At 35.8% G+C, this 22,053-nt stretch overlaps 1 protein-coding gene across 2 annotated transcripts; it reads right to left on the minus strand.

Annotated features, from left to right (window-relative positions):
* Window positions 1–763: 763 nt before the first annotated feature.
* Window positions 764–22,053, minus strand: RB195_020339 (uncharacterized protein; the record flags this gene model as incomplete). Of its 2 annotated transcripts, XM_064188593.1 has the most annotated exons (31): window positions 764–835; window positions 1,624–1,726; window positions 2,523–2,626; window positions 2,683–2,758; window positions 3,674–3,730; window positions 3,861–4,045; window positions 4,111–4,162; window positions 5,257–5,388; window positions 5,612–5,768; window positions 6,366–6,479; window positions 7,260–7,371; window positions 7,555–7,645; window positions 8,161–8,264; window positions 9,476–9,646; window positions 9,707–9,815; window positions 9,876–9,976; window positions 10,204–10,270; window positions 10,375–10,539; window positions 13,472–13,577; window positions 13,893–13,989; window positions 14,082–14,184; window positions 14,590–14,699; window positions 14,812–14,912; window positions 16,042–16,138; window positions 16,309–16,382; window positions 19,077–19,223; window positions 19,317–19,472; window positions 19,943–20,077; window positions 20,528–20,656; window positions 21,716–21,823; window positions 21,996–22,053. In XM_064188593.1, 31 exons carry the CDS (start codon window positions 22,051–22,053, stop codon window positions 764–766), a joined length of 3,393 nt encoding a protein of 1,130 aa, XP_064044474.1. The 2 variants fall into 2 exon arrangements, with proteins under 2 accessions (XP_064044474.1, XP_064044475.1); XM_064188594.1 differs by lacking the exons at window positions 7,555–7,645; window positions 21,996–22,053 and adding an exon at window positions 7,957–8,047 and having other exon boundaries at window positions 21,716–21,767.

Raw genomic sequence — 22,053 nt, forward strand, 5'->3', positions numbered from 1 at the left:
TATTTTTGTGCTCCGTACTAATCACCTTGTTTTCTCCTCGTACTATTACTACTCTGGATTTTCCAGCTTTTTATAGGGACAAAATTATTAATATTCATACAAAATCATTCGTAGGGACAAAATTGGCATGTATTAACTTTTCGATGACCATTCGCGTTTTCATATTCGCATTTACCGTTACACGGGATTTCTTTTACTTTATGTGTTGTTTATTGTCAATATAATAAGAGAAATAAATGTTTTTCATAGAGCACATGTGTTACCACATCGTGAACTTTTTTTTGAGTATTGTTTGAAAAAACATTGACGATATCCTTGTTCTAGAAGGATCACATGTAAATCAAAACGTTTAACTTCTTCTTGGAGATTTTTAGCAAAGAGAAAACAAATTTTTGGAAACCTTAATGAAGTTTCGGTCAACACGGAATAAAAATAAATCTTTTAATTGAGTGAATAACACAATAATAAAGTCAAATTTAGAACACTTGAAAAAATTGTGAACAAAACTTTTCATCTGCAAAACAAGGAAGCAAACAAAAACAACACAGACACAGCACAATACTACCCATTTTAATTAGGTCAATCTTAGGAAGGGAACAGCTATACACATACATACGTAGGGAATTTTATTATATATCAAAGAAATCCATGAAAATAAACCAGATTGAATTCAATATTAATAATAATTCAATTATAATTCCTAAAATAATTACATTGTGGCACTGAAAGACGTGATGACGTAGCGACTAAGAGGCAAGAGCGTTTAGCCTTCAATGACTACCCAGTCTTCGTCATCAACATTTGCGACTGAGACCTTTGAAAGAGTGTCAACTACCTAAAAAAATTTTTGTGAAAATCATGTAATAAAATCATTAATTTTCATTTCATTTTAAATTTTAAATTTTATTATAAAATTTTGTGGAATTCATTGAAAAATATCTTCCTATATAGAAATATATTAAAAATCTTCCTGATGTACTATTTTTTTTTTACATTGAAAGCACTTTTTTCACATTTCATTTTAATAGATGGAACTTTTGGGAACTCACATACGTTCCTACTCTTTCGTTCGGTTAAATAACAATAAACAACAACAACAACAACAACAACAACAATAAAGAAAACATATGCAGCTATAACAAAGTGTTAAACACACAGAACCGCTGTCTTTTTGTTCTCATTCAGGATATTGTTGTATTGTGAATTTTTGCGAAACGGTGGTCTCAATTACGTGCAATGAATCTGAGTCTCTGGGAGAATCTTCCCAAAATAATTATCATGGATAAAATTCCAGGTTCTTCAACATCTAACACACTTTCAGTGTTTCCCGAAAATTCCATTCCTCGCAGAATAAATACTATAGACTAAAATTATGGTATGAGTTAGCTTTAAGGTATTCAACTTCTATTCTCAGCATTTCATAGTGTCGAAGACTTTGTGATGCCACAAAAATAACCATAAGAATGTGAACAAAAATAACAAATGGACATCACAGACAAAAATAAATCAAACCTTGAAAAAAAGAAATAAATTTCAATCTCAGAAATCATGAGAGTTTTCATTGCTTGAGAATCGTAAGACTGACAGAACCATTCAGGAATTGTATGATTTCAAAGACCTAACCTCTCCAGCTGGAATGGCACCGGAGGAGCAACAAAGATGAACACCGTCAACATTTGACGGCCTGCACACGTTTCCTGGGCTACACTCCACTGAATTTATGCATCTGAAATGCAAACATTTTGAGGGATTACAGAACATACGAATAGTACAAGATGTTGCAATCCAGAAAGAAATGAGAAAATGGGAAGGACGGTACGAAGCAATAAGTGTGTAAAGGATAAACTGCTTGGCGTTAATCAATCCGCTTGGGATCCGCCATCACGTTCACTCCAACGTGTAACTGGCCTATACAATGACTTGTGGGTGCTAGCCGATGTGTCAAGTCAGTGTTTTTATCCTCCCAGACAGATCTGGTACCAATTTATCGACCCCGGAGGGATGAAAGGCTTGGTGAGCACTAGGACGGATTCGAACCTCCGATAGATGATGAAGGAAGCGGAACCTCTAACCGCTACACTACACCCGCCCATGAAATGTATAAATAATAGGAAGAATTAGAATTTTTTTTTGAAATTTTTTTGATCATATCCATCAATCGTGCAGACATAGCAGAACCTCTTACCGACTGCGCTAAACCCGCCCTACCAAGCAATGTTTTGTAAAAATAACCATTTTCCAAAAACACAAGTGCCTACGCTTATATTCGTTTAAGCAACCGCGACGCGTTTTAAAACTTTGCAGGGCAGGAATCAATCAAAATGCATACAAGAAATAGCAAATCGCCAAAAATGGTATTAGGGTTTCTATCTAAAAGCGCATTCGCCTATCAGTTTGGATTTTCTTATTATTACTATTTCCTATCTTTTCCATTATCTATTGTACTTTTTCATTTTGTTTACAAAATAAATAAATAAATAAATATTGAATTTATACTTTGAATACCTTCGAAACAGACTTACTTTTTCAATGCTCCGCCGAGACCAACCTCTCCTGTTCCAACGGAACATCTTGGAATATCCGAGCAGCACACGTAACGATCGCTTTTAACTTTAGGCAGACACGCCTAAACATTTCTATCGTTCTAGGAAACTGTAGCCATCTCAATACTGAATTAAGCACCTTTTTATTTGAGCACGTGAATGCAGTTTGATCACAATAGACGATTTCGTTTGTGCCGGGTGAAAAGACGGGTTGTCTGAAACACGATGGAATTCCTGGCCTTCTTCGCTGTTCTCTTCTCCTTCTTTGCTGATTCACCCCATTTTTTTTTTGTTTTTATTTCTTCCCAACTTGCTGGGTTTTTATGTATATTTTTGCTTTTCTCTTTATAGAACGGAATAGGAACGTTATGTCTATAAATTTAGGTAATTTTGAAGACAGAAATATATTATTTGTTAAGGAGATAAAAGTGGCGATTTCTAATACGATTTGCTCCGGATAAATTCGAAATCGGATTCTAGGAATTGATAAAAGTTCATGTAGGTGATTACAAGGACAATTAGACGGATATTTGCGAGGATTCACAAGTATGGATCAAATTGAAAGCATAAAAAAGGACAATTTTATAAGATTAGTTAATCAATCCGCTTGGGATCCACCACTGCATTCACTTCAATTCAGAATCGTTTGAGGTTTTTACGAACGGGCCTATACAATGGCTTCCGGGGCTAGCCGATGTGTCAAGACAGTTTTTTATCCTCCCAGACAAGTCTGGTAGCAATTTATCGACCTCGGAGGGATGAAAGGCATGGTAACCGCTAGGGTGGATTTGAACCTCCGATCTATCGTGAACCATCGAACGTATGACTGCAGCGGACCTTTAACCACACACTGCCCTACACCCGGGCCACGGATTAAATTAGTTGGAAGAATTCCGGGATTTACAGAAGTATGAAGTATTCCACTTACGTGTTCAACTATACATACATTATAAATGTATTCTAGTTTATTAAAAGTATCTAAATATTCAAAAAAATAAAAATACGAAAGTCAAACGCGTAGGCGTATTCTCATGTAGGGATTGATCAATACTGTTGAGTTTACGCTTCATCTTCCAAAGTGAACCAAAGTGGATAAATGTATTCTGATTTGAGAAAAAGCAAAAACGAACCTGCTTTCCGGACATATTTCCATTGTAGTTGGTTTGATTTCGCTTCTAGAGTAGGAGCTGAATTTTAAAAAGGATAATTTTTTAATAGAGAGAAGAAAAATGTAAGAAATAAGCATATGCATATAAGATGAAAAATAAAATATAAACTAAGAACTACGGTAGCTGGTTATGGTAGAGTTGTTCGTACCTGCTGCAGCACACAAGCAGTCCATTACTGGCTCTCTGGCAAGTATGACCACCTGGACAACCGTCCGCTGATCCTTCAGTTGGGCAGCTTCGAACGTATCCATTCAACAACGCCGGTTCACGACCGTTATAGCACAGAGTCCGATCGACGGAAAGTCCTGTACCGCAACAGATTGATATGGTAGGCTGAAAGTTGGTGAAATTTAGAGTATGATGCACAAAGCGTTATCATGTGAACTTTTAGGACATACCTGACTACTCTGTTGGCATGTATACCCTCGAGGACATTCACCGGATCTGAATCTGAAGAGGGGAAAAAAACGAATAAAATGAGAGAGAATTGAGAATGATCACTTTTATGTGGTACTATTATGCTTCATAAGTTTTCTTTAATCCTCAACATTTACTTACTTTAAATAATTATACCATTTTTTTCTGTTTTATTAATCGTGAAAAACGTTTTGTAGATTGACGTAGTAGAGAGAATTAAAAGACCAGTTCTCGCATTGAAATTTTACTCGAATTCCCATTAACTTCAACTCTTATAAGTAGGTTTTTTATGTTCGTGACCAGAAATCTGGTCAGTGGTAAACGTGCAATCCAAAGGAACTGAGAACTGGTTTTTTAGAAGTTTTTTTTTGCACATCGGCCCTACTTTTCATCCATGGGACGAATAAAAAATTCACAACTTATATTAAATACAACCCTCTTAGCAACCATACCTTAAAGGCATCACCCAAAGAACCTTAGGTGGTACGGATTCCAGATGGAGTATAGTAGATTATGGAGAGGGGATGATTCCGTCCATTTCTTCCTAATTGCCGTAAAAATCGGTCGGAAGATGCGGCGCGTGCACTAGGCTGGCGCGCTCCAATCGAACTAGTTGTAGAAAATAGCGTGCCGGATCGCTCGAAGCCGTATCGTCCCGGCCGTTTTTTACGGCGATTAGGAAGAAATGGACGGAATCACCCTTCTGTCCGTAATCTACGATCCCGTATACGAATACTCCATCTGAAATCCGTACCACCTCAGATTCGTGGGGTGATGCCTTTAAGAAAACAGCGATGAACCAACAAATCGAGGGAGTGGGCATTTTTTTCTGGATACGCATGCTTTGAACTCTCAATTATTTCTAAATTATACATCTCTGGCATTTTTGTGTTTCTAACTTATTCAACTGTTAATTCAATTCAATTGGCGCTAAAACAAGCCTTAAACAAAAAAAAAGCAATTCAATGGAAACTAGCCCATTGTTTGAAAAATGACTGCTCTACAGAGTCAACTGCTCACATTTTCATTTTCCTTTCATCCTCATTTTCTATACGGCATATAGATGAAATTATTTCGAGTTGAGTGGCTGAGTTAGTCCCAAGAAGAAAAAAAAAGCAAGGACAAACCTATTGCATAGTCTCGGGAATGTGTTGGCCAAGAACGTATCGCCAGTAAGGCATCGTACAGACGTTGCTAATCGACAACAAATAAAATTCCCAACTACTGTAGATGGGGAGCATGAGTATCCAATTGGGCAGCTAAAAATATTAGTGATTTTAAAAATCATACACAGTTGGAGAGCACAGTACTCGTTGGATCAATAGATCAATTTAATTCATTCAATCTATTTTCAAACTATTTTACAGTGATCGCTATGATGCTGTTATATATTATTTGTAAGATTATTAAGTATTATTTCGAGTCAATACCTTAGATTAATAAATTACAGTAACTACAAAAATTAACAAGAAAGTTACAGACCTCATATCTAGAAGACCACTGCAACTTCTTGGCTGAAAGCCAAGATCATTACGATACGGGTTCCACCCGCTTGGACATTGAAGCGCATATAAAGGTTCGGGAGCTGTGACCGGTGGCAGAACAGGTGCCAGAGAAGTTGTGGATGTCGTCGTTGTAGCTGAAAAAGCTCATATGTAACCACCTCAATCAATAAATAAACGTAAAAAGAAAGCACAAAAAAAAACAGTTTCATAAGTGTAAGATCAGGAGAAATAGAAATAAATAGATAAATAAGAAATAGAATTACATAGGAGTTTTACAATTCCTATGAACAATTCGATTTTTAATTTCATTCGATTAATTTGAGACACTGTGGCTGTGATACGTAAGAAAATTATGGCATTGATGCTTATTCGCACGTCTTATCTATCCCGAGCAAAATAATTTTGTTGTTATTTGTTAAAATTTCTACTGTCGCTAATATTTTACTATTATTTACTGTTTTATTTATCTAATTGTGAATTAAACTATCAAACAAATCCAATTTTCTTTCGTTATTCGTGTTCCTGTAGTCACAGAAACTCTTCAAAGCGTGTGGAAGTTTAGTGGGACCCTTACTTTTTGACATCGTTGAATCAAGATGAAGGAGAAATTTGTGTACAAGATAATGAACAGTATTAATTAAGATTTTTGCGATTAAGAATTTTTGAGGACTAGTTTTAAAGTTGTAAAATAAGAATGTACTTTAAGATACATTAAATAACTTTCTACTTACTTGTTGTTTCAATTGCGCAACAAACACTAATCCCTGATACGGTGGATAGGTCACATTCATAGCCGATAGGACATGAGGACGGGAAGACCAACGGGTTACATGAATATGTTTGACCTGGAAATATGGAATGATTTCTTTCTGCTTCATCCAAAACCTTCAGCTTATGCCATTTTATGTTGTATGTTCATTACTTCAGCCAATCAGAAAAAATAAACAAGTAATCTCAGCACTGTAGTAGATGACTATGAGAATTTTAGTTGTTAGTTTTGAGATTTAGACGCGAACGCGAGTTCTTGCCAAATAATCTTTACATAAAGTGAGCAAATTGAATAGATCCCAGTCTTTTTTCTTTCTAAAACCGTATTACAAAATAAAAAAGGCAAAAATTCATCATATTCAACTCTGTTATAATATTTAGTTACATGTAATTATGGAAAAAAGAGGTAAGAGAGAAGACATCAAACTGAAAACTAGAAGCATCTCTATCGAGGGATATAGAGAGAGTCAAAGTAAAAATTTCAATTCCGTTCACTATAAATTCAGCAATAATTCCAGTAATTTTTTTTTCAAATCCAAAATGAAAAAAACAAGTACGAAAAATGAGAAGCACGAACAGAGATGATCAGCAAAATATAAAATTGAAAACATCAAATTAGTATGGCCTACGTAGAAGCCTAAAACCACCAGAAAAACCCGAAGAGTTTAAAGAAGCGGAGTACAAATTTCAGAAATTTCCAAGAAAATAACCAAAGATTCTGTTGGGTGTTTTAGCAGAAACACCCGCAGGACATTTTTCAATCCAAGATATCCATGCGCTACCTGTTCCCTTCTATTTCTTCGTAGTTCATATTTGAGAGAAAGAACAAGAAATCTTAAAGAAAACATTTTACTAACCGGAAATTTGCTCATACGTGCTTCTCCCATCGGCACAATGTGCCGGTACAGGCGTACGACCGCAGCAAACATATTGCGCCAGGGTGGCTGACCATTGGCAGGTGTAACCCTCCTGAATTTTCGTTTTTTTTTCAAATAATAAAGTTTATATAGTCCTTTCAAAAGTAAGAAGCAGGAGGAAGGAAATATAGGAAGTAGGAAGAGGTATAGTCGCAACAATGAATTCCGCTTTGATATCCTCTTTTTCGAAGCTCCTCACTATAACTGGTCCTTATTCTCTCCTAGTGATGCTTACCCGTTCAAGGATAATAAAGTTAGTGAGCCCGTCCGCTTGAGGGTCCCCTTCATCACCCGTTGGCCCAGAGCCCCTGTCGGGCTCGTCCTTCCTGGATGAAGTTGACTCAAACACTCAAACCCTAGTTACCGTTTATTTTTAGCGTTCCGAAATTGGGAAGAGGAGAATTTCTTGTGATTTTTTGATTTTTTCTTGCGTGAGGACTTCTCCCCTTCTTTCGCAGGAGAGTTATCTGGCAACCCGTAACAGAATGCGCTATGAAGGGTCAAACCTTCTGTACCTAACTTAGGCGAAATTCTAGTAACCTCTGCTGTTTCTTATGTCTGCTTTCTGTTTTATGGCACATTGTTTTTTTTTGTTGTGGATATTTCCAAATAAACAAATAAGTAAATGATATTTCACCTGATAACACGGTTGCCCAGGGGCATTACAGAACTCTAGCGATCCGCTGGCGGTAAGCAAAGCATTCTGATTTCTTGGACATACTCTTGGGCTGTAAACTCTTGTTATTATTTATGGGATGAACAAATAGTAAACATTTCCTGATTTTACGACTGATTTGATTAAGTCAACTACAACATCTCTAATACAACACGATCAACTTACGCCTCATCTTTTCGGCAACATAAATGCACAGATGTGTCCTGTGTGGATTCCAAACAACTAGACCCACCAGGACAGTCAGAGATATTGGAAGGAGAGCAAAAGATCTGGAAGGAGAACTTTATTATCAAAAATAAATAGAACAAATCAGTAAATTAATAACCCTAATTTAGTAAATAAATGATAAATCAATATCAATCGATCAATAAATAAATTATAAAAAGATAAAAACAATTAAAAATGGTGTGTCTGATTTTAAAATTGGATTGAATAATATCAATAATAAATTGTTGAAAAAATATTAATAATAACAGCAGTAAATTTCTTGAATAAATGGATCAGAAAAATTCGATTATTAATATTATTATTATTAGATGACGAGAACGTTCTGATTGTATTCTTTGCTATGTAAATGGAATATAGGTCCATTAGAAAATATTTTTGAACGTTCCTAGAGTTTAGCGTTAAGCGCTGATGAAATATTTTAGAGAGTTACTCGAAATCAAGCAAAAGCCAATACAAATCCTATGGAGTTCTTCAGGCCTTCTTCTGAACCAGTGCAATTGACCGTCAAAAAAAATTTCTCAAAAAGATTTGCAGTGATTTTTTTTAGAAATGAATATGATATTTTCCAGCTAATCATGAGAAAATTGTTTTGAAAAGTTAGGAAACAGATTTGTACATGAGAATCATCGAAATTTATCTCTTCGTAGAGGTAAGTTGAACACGAAAATAGTATTTATCATGTATGTACCTCATTTCATCGATTTTTTCCAGATGTTTGATTTATTTACAGAAGAATTTGACCAGGAAATGCAGCGAAAACATTCCAATGCAGTGAAAGCGAAGCTCAAAAGAGCTAAAAGCTTTGCAAAAAAAACAAACAAACAGAAGAAATCAACCGAATCTACAGCAAATTCTTTAAAAAAACCACTCAACAAATATGGAACTGAGCCAAATGTGTTGCTTACACTGAATGAAAACTTAAAGCGTTTCTTCTTAACCGTTAAAAAAAAACTGATCTCTCCTTTCAGGGAAAAATGGGGAGAGGAGTGGCGAAGAATTAAAAAGTACAGAATAATTTATATTAATCTGGAAAAAAAACTATGGAATTTTTTTCCAAATCAAATCTATGTATTGACTGTGGATATTCTTCTCCCAAAATCTTTACTGTAGCAATTCTTATGTGCTAAACATTTTGAAACGGTTATTTAGAAATTCTGACAGAATGACAAAATAACTCGCTAGTCCACTTCATTTCTCACTATAAATAAATAATTTATTCACCCTGAAAGTGCTGACTCTAAAAATATCTTACCTGATTACCTTCTCCATCGATAGCAGCAGAATATGGCGCTGGACATACATGTGTTTTAGATCCTGAACAGCACACGAACGTACCAGGTGTTCCAACAGCTTGTTGACAACTGTACTCTTTAGGACATGAGAGCGGTTGCGATAAAGTACAGTACACTGGACGTCCACGTTCCTACAAGATCACCTAATGAGGGCACAGGTTACGGTACAAGAGATTATTCCAAATGCTTACGGTAAGAAGTGTTGCCTGGCTAGGGCAAACGGGTTGTTGTGGCTGTAAAAGTCCAACGGTACAGCACATTTGAACAGAGTAGTCGTTGGCGGATCGTACGCATGAGAAACTGTATTTAATTTAAAGGATTTTAGGAATTTTCTGAGGTTTTGAATTCTAGGGAAATCACCCTGAGTCGCAGTCGTCCAACGATGTCATGGAGCACGATTTGTAGTTTTCTGCAAACGGAGCCGGCTGTGGTACTCCATTATTCGGGCAAATTGGTGTCACCTGTAAAATTTATTAAAAAAATTTGTCCTTTGAACATTCAAATTTTGTGGTTATTGTTATACAAAAAAAAATTGTTACAAATGTTTAAAAAATTTTGACCTTGAATTTTTGATATTCATTGTTATTGTTATTTAAAAGTTGTGACTCGCTTTCTCTGATTTTCAATTTGAAAAAAATAAAATCAATTCAATAGAATAAATAAATAAAAATCCAATTGAAAAACATACTTGAAAAGCAGCTGAATAGCAGCAGATAAAGAGATTCGGAGAATTACCAGAGGAGAGACATAGAGCTCTGAAAAAAGAAAATTCCTCAGATTTTTTTTTATTCTGAGAGAAAGGTTCGGGCGACTGGAGAGGAAATTCTCAGAATTCCTTCCAGGAATCGCATTGATGTACCTCTGAGGACAATCGTCTCGTTGACCAGGTCTTGAACAGAACTGGTTGCTTCCGTCCGTCGTACGAACCGGTTGTTGGCCAGGAAGTGGACAGGTGAACTGAGCTGCCGCCGCTCGGATCGAGCAACACAACCAGCCGTTCTTTCTTGACGGCTGGCAGGAAAAGCTGGAAAGAGAAATTTTCATAGTTTATATGTAGTAACGTTCAAAATGAAACTTTTTAAAAATAGGGACAAATTTAATTTTTCTGTTGTTTGCTTTTTCCGTTCACCTAAATATGTAATTAATGTGGTAGGGATTTCTTGCAAAAATTCCCTATGAGAACCGAAAAATGTTAACCGTAATCTTTGAGAAAAATCTTAATCGTAATCAAAATCGTAATCCTTCCTAACAGAACCTGCTAGGAAATTTAGAATTTTTGAAAAATTATCCACAAATCTTCAAAAGGTTATTCCAAGTCACTTTATATAATTATTTCCAAACAATTAAATGATCAGGGAAATAGCAATAAATTTATGAAAATTTCAGTAAACACGAAAGTTAGCAGAAAAATCGATTAGCAGAAAGGAAAGCTTTGAAACATCCTATTTTTTATAGAATAACATAAGCGTTGTTTTTTAAAAAAATATTAAACTTATCAAAAAATCTTATTTATATCTGTTTCTTATAAGAAATAAAACAAGGTTGAACCATATTTGGAAATTATTCTAAAATAATGTAATTGTAAATGTAAATGTAATGTTCCAGAAATAAAAAAATAGTTGTAAATAAGAATAATCTAGAAGGAAAGTAGGGGAGAATTTGATAGAATTTCAACCACATTGAGCGATCATCAAGTATAAACACCTGCCTTAGGAGTGCAATAAGCAGCGAGCGTAGGAACATCGAGAGTGCGTCATTCTACGATTTCGTTCCACTTGAAATCGCCGTGTTGGATCGGTTTCTACACAAATATCGCCGCTTTTTACCGAGACCGTTTCGATATATTTCTGGATGATGTTTAAATGTTCACCGCTCAGAAAACTGCACTTAGTGCACGAAAATTTCACGCTACGAAATGAACGAGTGCAAGGAGGAGGAGAATAGTGAAAAGATAAAGTGGAAAAATATGGGGAGAGAACGAAAGAAAAAACAGAAAGCGTGCTAAAATTGGATGAATAAGAATTTAATAGTTGTTAAATCAAACAATGAATCATTTTAAAATCATCACATAAATAAGAATAAATAAAGAAAAATCATATGTTCATGCTTGGGTGTACAGAAGCGACGAACACACCACGGATCGCCTGCATTCGACTGAGTCGTATGTTTGCTGAGCTGCAGCTAGAACACACAAAATCAGCGATACCTTCCTAGGTGTGGAATGATCTGGTAGTGGAATTTATAGGTCATCCTTTTAAAAAAAATCCCACGGTAATGTAGTTAGAATCACCTCGACCAATATTAATCTCGTGTACGTAGAGGGAAAGTCGGTAAAAAGATTTTTTCTAAATTTGTTGACTACTGGTGTGATTGAATATGGGTTCTCACATAAAACGTCACAAAACCTTACCAAAAATCTTACAATTTTCCCGTAAAATTATGAAAATGAAACCTCCTAGAGGTGTAGAAATAGAATAAACTATTTTGAAGCTATTATAGGAACAAAAGTGATGGGAAAAAAGAGGGCCCCAATGAAGTCTTGGATTAATGTCTCCTCGAACATCTATCTAGAAGTTGAGCAAATAAAAAAAAAACGATTCCAAAAAGTGGAACGATTTTATTTAAAAAAACAGCCGTTATGTTAAGAAATGATCTATTAGTCTCAGAATTTTCTTCTACCTGATTTCGTCATTATGAAGAAAAATACAAAACTTATTGGTAATTGTCTCGATAGCACTAATAAGTTCGTCATTAACATCAATATTGGCAAAGTCCATGTGGAGGGAATTTGTGAGAAGAGAAATTTTTTAGGGTTGATGAATTTGCTGACACTGCTGTAGAATGTGGTATTTTTCTCAAAATTGAAACCTTATTCGTTTCTCGTAAGTGGATAGAATAAAACTTTCTCAAAATAGACAAATAACCATTGATTCATTGCCTAAGCATCCGAATTGACCAAGAAATTTGTTGAACAATTGAAATCCGACAACAAATATTTATAAATTTCGCACTTTTTACGTTTTTCACGAAACCGTATGCCCCTGTGTTCTGTGTATACATATCTCGACATAAATCTCTTCAAATATCTCTAATTCCTGTGAATCACACGTTTCTCTTGTTTACTGCCTCTTTTTTCAGAAAAATATACCTTAACGATTTTTTTTTGGCATTTTCATGTGGAATATTCTAGGATAGAGAATGAGTGGAAACTACTACTACTATTGCTGAAATATTCATTTGTTCACGTACCAAAAAAGAATTCAGATGATAAAAATGAACCATTTTTCTGAAAAAAAAAGGCATTTAAAATATTTTTAGTGGCAAAGAGAAGGAAAATGGTGCTGATGAGGTCGTAGATTAGCTTTTAACAAAACAAATGTTGAATTGCAGGAAATTTCTCCAAAAATATTAGTTCTTTTCTCTAAAAACATCCTGATAATCCCTGGATGTTATGACTGACTGCAATTTCATAACGACAAAGGATAGAGGAAGCCGCGGAATAAGGTGTTAGCCTTTATCAAATTCTTTCAGATGCGTCAAATAGCTTGAAAATCTGTGAAAAATATTTTCTTGAAATGTTTTTTTTTGATAATCGGAGACTTTTCGATAATTTTCCAAACAAATGAAAAATGAAAGTCAAAGTAAATCCTCAAATGTAGATAAACCATAGAAATGGCCCAAAATTTCATAATTTTCATGGGCATGGCTATTCTAACTTTCAATAAAATAAATAAATAATAATCATCAACGATAAAGAAACATAATAAAAACGTAGTAAAAGTTAGCCTTTCAATACGATCAATACCAATCTTGGTTACAGCTCAAGAAAATCAATTTAAAACTATGTTAGCCCTTCATTTCATTCTATTCTCCGGTTTCTTTTTTTTTTCATTCTGTGTTCACATAAAAATGGAGGAATCGTGTGTACGGCGATATCGCACCACTTAGTGACCTACCCATTGGAGCATGAATTGGTGTTTGGAGTGCATTTTCTTTCGACGTCTCCAATAAATTCAACCGTCGCTTTGGGATCAATGCAGCGATCGCTGATTGCAGCAGCGGCTAAATAATGGTTTTAAGTCCACTGTGACTGTAAAACGTAGTTTCGTGTAAATTCCAAATTATTCAAGGCTCAAATAATTCATAATAATTAATAATTTTTATATTTATTATAATTTATAATAATTAAAAATCTCTGTGGACCAATCTTTTAATTCTCTTTGACACCACTCATCAAACGTTAATTAAAAATTCAGAAATTTATCCAAAAAGTTGATAACAAATGAATTACAGCGAAGTATCGTGGTATAAATTTCATAAGTTACGTGATTATTAACAATTAGTGCAAAACTGCGTAAAATACAACGTATCACTGACTCGGCACGCAGCACACAAATTGTTGTTGAATGCTGGACGAACGTAGGCAAGACGAGAATCCAGGACATGTTGAAGTTTGAAAGGAAGGAGTGCAGAACTAAAAAAAAAACATAAGATGTATAGAAAAAAAGTTTTTCACCCGAAAATTTCGCGAAGGATCCTCCAGAAAATTTTTTTTAAAAGACATACAGTGACAATATTATCATTCGGCATCCATCCGGCCGGGCAGGGATTGAAATCCCTTTGACGGATAATGGTGGACTGGCAACATATGTGAACGTTGGGAATGTTGCTGAAAAAAAAAACAATAAATAATTTTAGTTTAGATTTAGAGTCTCGATAAAAAAAATATTTTCAAAATACTATCGCAATACAAAATATTATCAAAATTAAAGAAAATCTTCCATTATTATTTATTGTTACTATTACAATATTATTATAATAATTATAATTGTTGTATTATTATTCATCATTTATTATTTACTATCATATTATTTGTATAGTTAAAATAATAATTAAATATAAGATTCTACATTAATTATTAATTACAAATATTTGTATAATTCTGATTAATTACATTCCTTTCTATCATTTATTATTATTTAGTTCATATCCAATTGCTTTTTGAATAGGTCCCGAAACGATTGTGTGATTTACAGTACATGTAGATCTATAATGACCAATGATTAAAACCTACCTAGGCATGCACTGTTTATCACCGCACGCCCACGTATCCATTATGTTGCATTTTTGCGGAAATCGTTGACTTGGATACGGTGTAGAATATCCTGGACAGGTGTATTCGATCTGGAATTGTAGTGTTGAAATAATTAATTTTAGAATTAAATACTCTTCTGGTCGTCAATAAATCTTTAAAAGATAAACTTTAAAAAATTCTTTAAAAAAGGTACGAATGCACCTGCTCGCAGCAGAGTTGTTGCGAGACTGTGCTTGTATCCATACATTCTGATCCGGAAGGGCAGGTGTTCCCATTTCGCGATGTGCACGCTGTCAGACGGCCTGAATTCCAGGAAAATCTACTATTCAAAAATTTTTTCTCTCAATTCTATGGAGAATTAGTGGATAGATGGATTAATGAAGAAAAATTTTGTATTTTTTTTACAAAATTTTTCGACAATGAGGCAAAAAACTAAACATGTCAATAAATTCGGATGTTCTTTCTGATACAAAGTGATTGATGTCTACATTTAGCTGTTCCTTTTCGTCGTTTTTTTTAAATTTTGCTATAGCTAAAGCTATTAGAGCTTTTATAATATTTTAAATATTTATTTCAATATTTATACCATGTTTTTGTTTTTTAAATGTATATGTGTATATGTTTAGGTCCTTTCTCTCTGAATCCTCCCTTTTTTCATTCCATTTTTTTACTTTATTTCTTTTTTATTTATATGTGTCCTGCTACATATATACAATATTACAACAAGTGGATAGATTCATCGTGTTCTTGCATTTCTCCCAGCTAGAGCTTTGGATCGAGCTGCACTAAGGTTTCCCACTAAATCGATCGGCAGGAATTCCTGGTAGAAAATGCAAGAGTGATAATATGGGGCAAAAGTTCGCCAAGCACTAAATAGCAGAAGTGCTGGAATGGTTACTTTTTCTTCAATTTCTAGAATATTTTTCTAGAAATCAAATATTAATCCATGACCCTTTAGGTTGCTACGCAATGTATAAGTCAAGTGAGGTGCTTATTTGTCAGTTAAAGAAGGATTTCCTATGGATCATGCCCGCACCATTAATTTGGTAACAAAAGGAAAAAACTCTTAAAAAATTCTTATAGGATTCGCAGCACCTTATATCGCGCAGTAACCACCGAACAGAAATCCCAAAGAAAAAGGATAAAGGCGTTTTAATCCACTCGGAATGAGCCAACGTGTTCACTTCTACTCAGAATCATTTTGGGATTCGCGAAAGTGTGGATCCAGCTTCTACAATGACTTGTGGAGACTAGCCGATGCAACAAGTCAGTGTTTTTATACTCCCCGATACGCTTGAAACCACAATTTGTCTAGCCCGGAGGGCTAAAAGGTCTGGTTGGCTCAAGAACGGTTTCGAACCATCAACCATGTAGTCACAGTGGGACCTCTCAGCAACTGTGCTGCACCAGGCCGTAATTACATTTATTTACCGTATTTATCCTGAGCTGCTTGTCGATCGGCAGGACAACTGCCCGCTGTCCCACAACACACGCTATTTTCACCGCAGTGATAGCCGGAAGGACAGTCCTAAAAGGCGAAAAAAAATCAAACAAAGACAAAAAAAGATCGAAAAAAGATATACTGATGATAAGTTTGAATCTTACTTGAAGTTGACAATAAAGGTTTTTGATGAGATTCCAAGGGATTACTTGAGATACTGCAAAAAAAAACTAAATTCTTTGAAAATTTCCACTTACAAAGTTATTTTTGCATGATTTCGGTTCTCCATTCGATTGCACTAGGAATGGAACTTGACCAACAGGGCATAGATCTGAAAGAAAAGGGCCAACTGATTGTAGTAATTTTATGAAAATTTTAATTTATTTCAGTGAGAGTTGTGAAAATGATTCAAGAAAGGCAAGGGAGGCAAGAAACTTTTTAGAAGAAAAAAATCGAAACTAAAATCAAAGCGAAGAAACCCGAATAATTTCTAGGATAGAACATCGTCGTGTACGAAATTTTTCAGCTACCTTTAATCTATGTGCGAGAAAGAAATATAGGGACAACATTGAACTCACATCGTTCCCACGTTAACCTCCTGGATCCTGAGAATTCCGCTACCAGAATAAGTAAAAGTACCGGACTCGAGCCCAGAGGCCGCATCTAGCGATGCTTACAGGGGGTTGAGCAGAATCGAAGCGAAAGAAGATGGTGAATACAAAAGCCGACGGTGGTGGTGCCGAAAAATAGAACAACGGCTACGGAATTAAGCTGTTTGCTGAGTAGTTCAGCACGCTTAAGGAGAGTGTAATTGTGATGAGAGGGCGCAGACATTGTAACTGCTACAGTAACTGTAGTGTATGTAGTCGAAACAGAGCTGGTACTGCTAGTCACACTTCCGTTTCGACCACTGACGACATATGATTTTCGAATAATCAAAAATTTCCCCTAGAAACGTAAAACCTTGGATGACAGAAAACAATACTGAAAAATCCCGCATTGTCTTCCCTTTTTCTTGTAAAAATTTCCAAAATTAATGAAGAAAAAAGAAAACATGTATCTTATTTGACGTCTACTACATCACCCCACCTATGATTTTTATTGTTCTAATCAAATTTTTCCTAATTTTTTTCTACTCTCTAAGGAATTTTTTGATGGTCAATACAAAATAAATTTTTCAACCAATGTTTCTTGTCTTGGTACAACGATAGAATGTAAATTTCCTGAGAGAAGATCCTAATTTTATATTTTTGAACTTTTGTATTTTATTTTATTTTTATTCCTCGGTTTTTATTGAAATGAAATTTTATTTTTTTGAATTGGAATCAGTTTAGCTGAGTCTCTGTACGATATCACATGAGCTCAGATAAAAATTAAAAGAATGGCAGAGGAAAAAAAAGAGAAAACTAAATTATTGAGCCCGAAAAATATAAAGGGATCGGAACCCTAAAGTGTTCTCATCCCACCACCACCACCACCATCTTCTGTGAATGAGCTGCACACAAACACAAATGTGATTAGTTCAAACAAGCAAACTAGAGACGTCCTAGACGGAGATCAGCGACGATCTGTTAGCGGGAGACATAATAGTGACGTTACGAAGGGAGCAGGAGGAGGAGGAAGAGGGGGCAGGGAGACAAAACAATTGAAGGAGTGAAAAAATTAACATATTTGTTCTGTATTCTGGCGATGGTTCCAACCAGAATCATAGATGCAATAGTTTGAGCCGGTGCTCCGACCCTCATCACTTTTGGACGGTTGGCGAAGGGATCCCTCATTCCTTGAGCTGGACCCCATGAGCTAGACCCCTTCACCTGAAGAGAGTCCGACTCCTCTCTATCGCTCCTATGGTCCGGAAATTATCATTGAAGTGGTTTGGAAAAAAGTTTCTGATCTAGCATATACCGCAATTTGTCCTCAAATAATTACTAGCTAATGAAGAATAGATATTTTTCGCTGCAGCATCGATTTTTGTGAACGAGCGGACACAAACAGAATCTTCGGCATCCTCCAAAACATAGCTATAGGGGAAAGGAAACGGCGAAATTTTCCAGAAAAGTTAGAATTAGGAGATACATCGACCCCTGTCAACATAGTCCCATTAATTCGATAATTCGTACGATGTAGCAGTTATACTTCACACTTAGTCTATGTCGCCGGTGACGGTACTATGCTCAGGATTAAAGGCATCACTCCACGAATCTGAGGTGGTACGGATTTCAGGTGGAGTATTCGTATGAGGTATAGTAGATTGTGGGAAGGAGGGTGATTCCGTCTATTTCTTCCTAATTGCCGTAAAAAAACGGCCCGAAAGATACGACTTCGAGCGTTCCGGCGCGCTATTTTCTACAACGAGTTCGATTGGAGCGCGCCAGCCTTGAGCAGGCGCCGCATCTTCCAAGCTGTTTTTTACGGGGATTAGGAAGAAATGAATGGAATCCCCCCCTCTCCATAATCTACTATCCCGTATAAGAATACTCCACCTGAAATCCGTACCACCTCAGATTCGTGGGGTGATGCCTTTAAGGTCTTGTACGCGCAGCCATTCTGGAGATGACAACGTAGTGCCACGCATAGTTGTATTATACGTGCACCACTGTGCGTAAATTGATTGGAAATCTCTGGGTATGCAACGGAGTCTGCGTAGAACAATGCGAGTACCGGAGATGACGGCAGCATGTCAGGATTTGGAAGAGAGCACAATCCAACCTCAATGTAAGCTCGAAAAGCAAGAAATTAAAAAAAACGTCTGTAATGCCAAGTGTGACCACTATGCCGTGCGCAATTTCGTTTCTGTTCCGACCCAAGGTCATGGAAGATCACTGAGTTTGTGTTAAAGTCAGTTGCGATCCACAAAAGATTATCCAGAGAAAAAGAACGCTGAGCAAAAGAATATACTGAGCAACTTGATCTTCCAAGCAGAAAATATACGTATGAGTGGAACAAACTCACTGGATCGACTCAATCGGTTCAGGCAGGTAGAAAATGAAAAATTCAGACATGCCAGGAAAAATGTTTCTTTTACCTGCGACGTCAAGTTTACAGCATTGATAGGACGCTGTCCAGAAATTAAAATGGCATCCACCACCATCAGGACACGGTGCTCCGCCAGGACTACACGAAATCGCGATGCCAAACTCGGTTTTTTGAGGGGTCTGATGTCTAGGACATCCTAAAAGAACAGAACTTAGTAGGAATTCCCTTACTCAGAAGTTAAATAATTCAAAATCACCATTAAATCGTAGGATTGATCCTCTAAACTCACCATTATCCGGTTCACAACATTGATATCGATCGATGAGATGGCTCCATTGGCAAAGAAATCCGCGAGGGCATATAGCGTCTGCTCTACCTGGCGTACATAACTGAGGTTTTTGATGAGCTGTTAGCAGCACACGTGAGCCGGATGGACATCCTTGTCCTGCAAAAATATCTTTTTTTAAAGAGGTTTATGTAGAATTTTTTAATCACTCAGTTCTGGTCTCTAATTTTTAAAAACGTATTTTTTTGTCATTGTATCAGATTCTTTAGAACAATTGACGAGCGCGTGATCTATCGCGGGAATCACCACATTTTTGGAACCAAGGGTGCACGTGGACCTTCAGCGGGACACATTTTAAAATGTGTCATTTTTTCTCCCTACGTGTGGTAGTTTTTTTTTTGAGAATTTTATCATCGAAGTATCAAGAAAAAATCCACCAGAAAGAGGGAGAAAAAGTAAAAGTAAAAGTTTAAAAAATAAAACTAAATTTCCCTAAAAGAAGTTGTACGGATAGGATAATATCTCATTTTAACCATGATGATTTTCGCATAATTTCAGATTTTCGGCCCATTATTTTCAAAAAAGTTTTAGCGGATCTTGAGAGGAAAACTTTTCAATAACAGTTTTACCTGGATCATTACCGCAACATCGTTTAACATTTGTCAACGTATCCGTGTAACATAACGCTCCTCCTGGACAAGAATCCGGTACGGATGATGAGCAGGTGAGCTCCGCTCCGGAAGAATTCACAAGTGGACGTGTTCCTGGAACAAATTGGCTTCGGCTGAATTTCATCGTAGAAATATAATCCATAATTTATAGGATAATTCATAGAAATTTCTACTACTTTTTACATTTTAGTGTGGTATCTAATACGGAGAAGTTGAATTTTTTATTCGTATTCGTATGCGTGCAAAAAAAAAAATCAAAATCTCTTCGAAAATAGCTTCGAAATCAAAATATTTCCTCTCCTCAAAGAGAAAAAAAGACCTGTTTATGTTAGAAAAGTAATACTTCAGCTTGACCTTCTCAAAACATGCTTTAAATTTTCTCTTACGGTTGGTTCATTCCAAAGAAGTTGAGTTTTATCGTAAGCTTGCAAAATCCTCGTAGTCGGAATATTTTATTTCTTTTCTATTTTTAGAATTTTTTCGGAATTGAAAAGTGATAGTCGATCACGACCTTCTTAAAATGTATTATAAACTGTCTCTCACCGATAGGGCAGCCGACAGGCGGTGGTTCCTGATTCAGTGCGATCATGCAGCAGTAGCCGGTAGTATGGCATTGTGAGGGCGGTAAGCAATCGTCATCCGATGTGCATTGCACAAGTCGATTTCCTTTTTCTGGAAAAAATACACGGTAAAATTCCAGGTCACAACAGTTTTAACTATTGATACATATTTTACGCTTAATAATAAACGCTTTACGCTTAGTAATAATAATAAAAACTAATAATTAACTATTATCTAACTATTTACTTATTTATTTTACTTTTATATATATTTTATATTTCTATATGTATTTCTATATTTATATTTGTTTATACTTCTTATTCGTCTGTTTATTTATTCATGTTTATTTTTTACATTTATCTATACTTATTTTGTTATTTACCGTTATCGTTTTTATCTATCTTTTATTAACCTGAAGTTTTTAAGGATCTTGCTTGAAATCTCCATCCCAAAAATCTTCAAAATAAAGGTCCGCCGTCGTTGTTACGTTCGATAGGATGAGGACTATCGAATACTTCGCTCCCGACACCATTTACTACGTGCTTGGGGCAGCTGGCGACCAGATGTGAAACTCAGCTCTTTCTGGATTATAACCTACGGCGAAAGTCCTTAAACGTAAAAAGCACTATATACGGTGCCCTGCAGTGATCTTGAAGCTGTTCAACTCATGTATGACCGGATGACCGCTACATGTGCACTTAATTGTAAAGGGATAGAGGCAGGGAAAGAAAGATAGACAGAATAAAAGAAAGAAAAGAAGAAGGGAAGAAAGAGAACGAGAGGTAGAGAGTGTGTGCAAGATGGAGAAAGTGCGTGAAATGTTGCGGACGCGTTGCGGTCCTTCGGACGAATCTAAGTGTCGACGACTATAAATTCAGAGTAGGACAAAAGCGTTGTATAAAAAAAACAATCGCTCTTTAAACAATCGTGGATACGGTGGGACAACGAAGCCGATTGGTGACTGATGGGTAGTAGAAGCCAGCGCTTTCCATGTGCTTACCGTACTCTCTCCTTTAGTATGGATAAAATGTAATTATGTGAATGAGCTTCGAGTATAAACAAGTGAAACACTTCCCAAGTTTTTTTTATTACTCCTATACTCTTCTTTGAAATCTCTTTAATCCCTAAAGTCATTCATTTTCTCCGAAAAAAAAATTATCCAAAAAATACCTTTTAAAAGTCTTCCCTCAACTCCACATAACCGTTCATGATCCTCTTCCATCTCAAAAAATGTTTGATTCATGATTTCCATTCCTTCGGAAATCATTGGCAGAGAAACTAAAGGAAAAATACTTTTTGAAAAAAATCAGCTTAAATACTCAGAAAAAGAAAAGAAGGAGTTCCGCTAATGAAAATCGTCGTAATTCGAAAGAAGGAAACCCTGCAAAAACGGGACCGGGAGAAAAAAAAACTCGGGGAAAAAATGAAGCCCAGATTTCAATGAACTTACAAATCTCCTCATCTGCGTAGGATCCTGAGCAGATCAATATCAACAACAATAATTTCAT

This window comes from Necator americanus, chromosome II (genome assembly GCF_031761385.1).
Source record: "Necator americanus strain Aroian chromosome II, whole genome shotgun sequence".
NCBI lineage: Eukaryota > Metazoa > Nematoda > Chromadorea > Rhabditida > Ancylostomatidae > Necator > Necator americanus.